At 38.9% G+C, this 4,930-nt stretch overlaps 1 protein-coding gene across 1 annotated transcript; it reads right to left on the bottom strand.

Moving 5' to 3' along the window:
- Positions 1 to 656: 656 nt before the first annotated feature.
- On the bottom strand, positions 657 to 4,412 carry si:dkey-19b23.8 (uncharacterized). Its single transcript, XM_053505762.1, has 3 exons — positions 4,108 to 4,412; positions 1,959 to 2,632; positions 657 to 1,801 (listed from the first exon to the last, which is right to left on the bottom strand). Exons 2-3 carry the CDS (start codon positions 2,542 to 2,544, stop codon positions 1,716 to 1,718), a joined length of 672 nt encoding a protein of 223 aa, XP_053361737.1. The 5' UTR covers positions 2,545 to 2,632; positions 4,108 to 4,412; the 3' UTR covers positions 657 to 1,715.
- Positions 4,413 to 4,930: the final 518 nt, after the last annotated feature.

Raw genomic sequence — 4,930 nt, 5'->3', positions numbered from 1 at the left:
ACTGTCATTCCAACCTATTTCACTACATTTATACACTTATTTAGCAACACCTTGTCTACTGCATTACTGTGGTTGAAAATGCAGTGTGTCAATTTGTTAAGTTCTGTTGATTTTCACAACTACATGGGAGGTTTCACAATTGTAATAAGGACTTGATTTGTTCTACTAGTATGCGGGAAAAAAAAGAGTAGACAATGACACATTATTACTGTATAAAAGTTTAATTTTGAAAATACATAAAAATAAATATGGAGACAAAATCAAAACCGGTAAAACAACATGCACATTCATTAAAAAACCCTTGAGCAGACACACACTTCTGGAGGCAGAGTCGGTGTCCTTGTATTTTGGAGAACACTTCAATATAAATTATATTAAAATCAATGAGGATAAAAAAAATAAAAATTATAACATTACTGGGTCAACTGGCTAGATCTGATGATCCTAAGGCTCTACAACTTTGGCTGTAAATGAGAGGAACCTCTTGAAGGTAAGTACAGCAACACATTTTTAACATTTAATATGTAGGACATACTTTGCTCATGATACAAGCAAAATGTATACAGGACTAGTCCTTTTAATGCTAAAATGCACACACAAATTAGCATTTTGATCGCTCATTTAGATTACCACAGACATGCAAATTTTTTTTAAAAAAAGTCAAATTGATGTTTAAAACCCAAAGTTTTAGGCAGAAAATAGACTAAAATAGAAGGAGCATAAAGGGATTAAAAAAGTTCCTTTTGGAATGCAGGTGCACGGCATGAATCCTACACGACCGCTAAGGGCACATTGTGTTCTCTCACTCACTGTGCTATTTATTTTCTCTCTGGAAATTTCTGGCTTATTATTGAACTTCATAGTTAGGTATAAAGGAACTACATGAATCATACATGACCGCTGTAGTGTAGGATTAATTCTGGAAGATCAAGTCTAATCTTAATATAGATAATATAAAGTATAATCAACTTAATCCTTTTAATTACAATTTGCACGTGTTAAGGGAACAAAAGATAATATAGGCTAATGGTAGAGAAGTGTGTCAATTGTCCGGTGGTTAGTAACTGCACCAAACTATATGTGAAATTGTGTGCAACATGTAATTGTGGTGGTTTGCATCTGTGGTTTTGGGTGGCAATAGGGACAGAACTTACATTGCACCATTGTGGTTTCTGCATCCTCCCAGTTATTACACAAATCAATTATGCAACATGCCTAACAAAAGCACCAATTCTGGATTATGTGTTTTTTCCCACCATACAAGCAAAAGGGAAAAATATCTTATTAACTTTTCTACCCTTACCCAAAAGTTAGGTCAGTTTGACTTAACTTTTGATATATGGACAAGTACTTGCATACAAGTCATTAAAGGCTTCAAGTCTTGAGATGAAAATATAAACAATACTGTTATCAATTAGAGAATACATAAAAAAATGACCAGCATATAATATATAAACTATTGGCCCAACCCACCTTGTCAGTCATCACTGTATGTGCTTTAAAGGAGTAAGAACAGCAACTTTGGCATCAGTCCAAAGTCTTACATTAGTCTGTAAAAACTGTATTGTCTTAAACAGAAAGGTTTGTTGGAGTCAAGCTGTGACAGGCCCAGCCGTTGTCATCTGTCATTTTGTTAAGATGGTGGGAATGAAAAGAAAAGTGCCTTCTTGTTGGTAGGATCCCATAGGGGTCAAGTGGTCCAATAGCTGAGAATCTCATTGCCAATTTTCACTGGATGAGCCCTGTCTAGTGATGGCTCTCAGAGGACTGCGGGAAATTGAGCCCTTCTTCTTCCAACGAACTGCAGACAAAGATAAAGGATGCATGATGTTACACAAAATTCGACCAAAAAAATGTTACATACTTACAAATACAGAACACAATATACCACATTCATTCATGAACACTTCGCTTTCATTATTGTAAGCAGCAGAAAATTTCCCCCCAGCCCTGCTTACCTTTCCCCAAACTGGCTGGCAGCGTCAATCCTTTGGCAGCAGCAGGGGTAATGTCAGTCTCATCTTTTTTAGCGATGCCCTCTGCCTTTGGCAGTGTAGCACAGCAATCCTGCCAGTCATTTAGCGCCCTCTGGAATGAGTTTGCCAGACAGGCTGTCATATCCTTTGCTCTTTCCACTCGACTACACCAGAACACCCTACACTGCAGCTGTTGTCCAGGTTGCCTGCAGATATAGAGGAACACATTGGGATGGGCTGTGTGTGATGCACAGTAGGCAATGTCGTGCAGGTAGGTCTTGGTAAGCTGCCGTCCTGTGCTCAACTCTTTTACTTCCACATATCGTGGTCGCACCACCAGAGCATGATCTTTGGATAACTTTCCAGGTGCACCATCCAGGAGCCGGTCAATAGCATCCTCAGCTTGCTCCAGGTCTAGGGAGAAGATCTTCTTGGTACCTAGGTAGTGCACTTTGAATATGGGGTCTCCATGGGAAAGGCTTTCTGTGCGGTCACGTTGAAAGTGTCTGCGCAGGGCTGCAGGAGAGTTTTTTAGGGCCTGCATTAAGTGGAAGGAGGCCAGAGACATGATGAGGCTTGAATGTGACAGATGCCTTGGAAAAAAAGAGATCCTCCTTCCCTTTTTCCAGTAAATGTCAGGATTCACCTCCAGGGATCTGAGACAGAAAGAAAACAGAAATATTAAGTGGACACCCAAATGGGATACATCATTGGTAAATAATTACTGCATACTACATTACAGGATAGGATTTGTCTGGAAAGGATAATACTGAAAGTAGGGCAATGATAACTACACCTGTCATGGGAGATTGAGGGAATTTAATCTTGAAAGAAGTAAACTACATAAGTTAGTAAGAAAACTCATTTTTCATTATGTTGGACTACAAGTGACTCATTAGTGATTGGCTATCTGTAGCTATAACAAGAGCTTATCATTTCAAGGTTTTGTAAAAAAAAAAATAATAATAATAATAAAAAGGGGGGGGAGTTTATATATATTTTTAATAAAAAGCCCTATTTGATATGGAATAGTTCCTACTGCAATCCCTGGATTTGAGCCTTAAAGCTGTGATTAACTCAATAACTAAATTAAGCAGCTTACAAAAATCAGCTGTTACCCTCAATAACAATTCTTGCTAAAGCAACTACATACTTTATCATGGTGAAACAAGCAGACCTGACATGTGCAACCTGTACATGCCAAGATAATAGTAACCCTGGCTATAGTTGAGATGCAAACCCAAACATACTGAGCTTTGGTATATGAGGTGGCTTTACAGACCAAAGTTATGCAACAGTCAGATATCCCTTTTGTCTTCAGTTCACTGAAAACACTTCACCACCTTTTTCCCAGCACGCCACTTTACACTGCACTTCAGACTATTGTGTGGTGTTTTTCCGCTTTCTCCTTTCTGACCCATTATTTCACTATCCCTGGCTACGTCTGATGTCTGGCAGGAACAGGGCCACCAACTGTTCAGGCTGCAATGGCCATTGTTGAGGCATTGCTGACAGGATACAGCTTTTATACACATCCCGACCAGCCCCACAAATATTTCTCGTCCAAAGAACAATGGCATGCTTGGTTGTGTAGATCACATTTAAGGAACACAAACAGGAGATAACTTAACAGTGATACCATTCCAAGTAACAGTGCTGGATCCATGTGCAGACCCAAAGAGGAAACAATCTCAATGACTGAGTTGTCAACTTTAGTCATGGGAAGAAAAGGTGCACTGTGTGGGGAAGTGGATGATGTGCTGGGATGAAAAAATATCAGACAACACATTTGCTAAAAGAAAATACAGTTAAGTCAGTTATTTATTCTCGCAGATCTGTCAGGGATATTGGACGGGGATCAATTTAATTAAAACATCAGGGTTTCATTTAAACGCAAAGTCTTTTTGTGTGTAATTAAATTTTAAAGGTACTTTAAAAAACAAGTGGCATATTTCATTTAAACTCTGTGAAATGCAACTAAATGAACACTGCTGACTTTAAAGGTATAATATTGACACATTCATTATAAAGTCATGGTGGAAATAAGGGAAAACTTGTAACGTTTGCAGCAAAAACACGCTTAACCGTGAGAACCATTAATACAAACAACAAAAGAAATACAATCATTTACCTTTCATTCGCTTTTTCTGTGTGTCCGTACCCGGACAAAGGAGAAAGGGAAAAGTTTTTGCTTCCAGTATCGCAGTCAGGTTGCTTTGCGGCATCTACTCTATTAGTCTCTTTCTTAGTTTTTTTCCTAATTGTCCAAAATGTTGGTTTTATTGTATATTTCTAAAAGTACCTTGACGTACTATTGTGATTTACGCTATAACTAAAAACTTTGTGGACTTTCCAGAATCATTCAAGCACATACACATACAGACACAGAAACACGCTCCTTCTTCTCCTTTTCCTCCAGACTTCTCCTTAGGTCTGTAGGAGTGAACGCGCGTCCACGACGCTGTATTTGAGAAGCGCGGGCACGTGGACTACCGCCTGCGTCAGCACGAAGCAGGAGCAAGCGAGTGCGAGGGGCGTGGCCGCATTCAAAAGTCGCCTACTAGCATACTAAACAGAATATTGGACTATACAGTCACTAGATTATAGTGTTGTCCAGATATATTGCTTTTCTTGCATTTATATGTCAGTTTGAAGATAAATTTCCTTGTCAGAAAGTTTTCTTTGAATAAGCTGTGCGACAGTGCAATAATATAGCACAAATCGCGTGTTGTATTCATATAGGCGTGCTATTTAGTGCAGTAGCATGCGGTTTTGGACGTGATGTGAGGTGCGTGCGCAGCTACAAGGTGCACGAGCTTTCCTCAAAAACAGTGCTATTTGTTATTGTTTTTATTTCCCTGTACCATGTGAAAGATAAACTAGAAGCAGTCACCTGGCCAATATGTAAATGTGCACATATATAACATCTCAGATGTGGAATGACCAAAGAACAT

Source organism: Clarias gariepinus, chromosome 1 (genome assembly GCF_024256425.1).
Source record: "Clarias gariepinus isolate MV-2021 ecotype Netherlands chromosome 1, CGAR_prim_01v2, whole genome shotgun sequence".
NCBI classification, from domain to species: domain Eukaryota; kingdom Metazoa; phylum Chordata; class Actinopteri; order Siluriformes; family Clariidae; genus Clarias; species Clarias gariepinus.
Note: the sequence above shows the minus strand (reverse complement) of the source record. Positions and strands in the feature narration are given on the sequence as shown.

What these genes read in the sequence shown, in the direction of transcription:
- si:dkey-19b23.8 (XM_053505762.1), bottom strand. Translation starts at nt 2,544, where the DNA reads ATGTCTCTGGCCTCCTTCCACTTAATGCAGGCCCTAAAAAACTCTCCT. An exon ending in GCCAGCCAGTTTGGGGAAAG is followed by an intron (nt 1,802 to 1,958) that starts GTAAGCAGGGCT and finishes CTTTGTCTGCAG; the next exon opens with TTCGTTGGAAGAAGAAGGGC.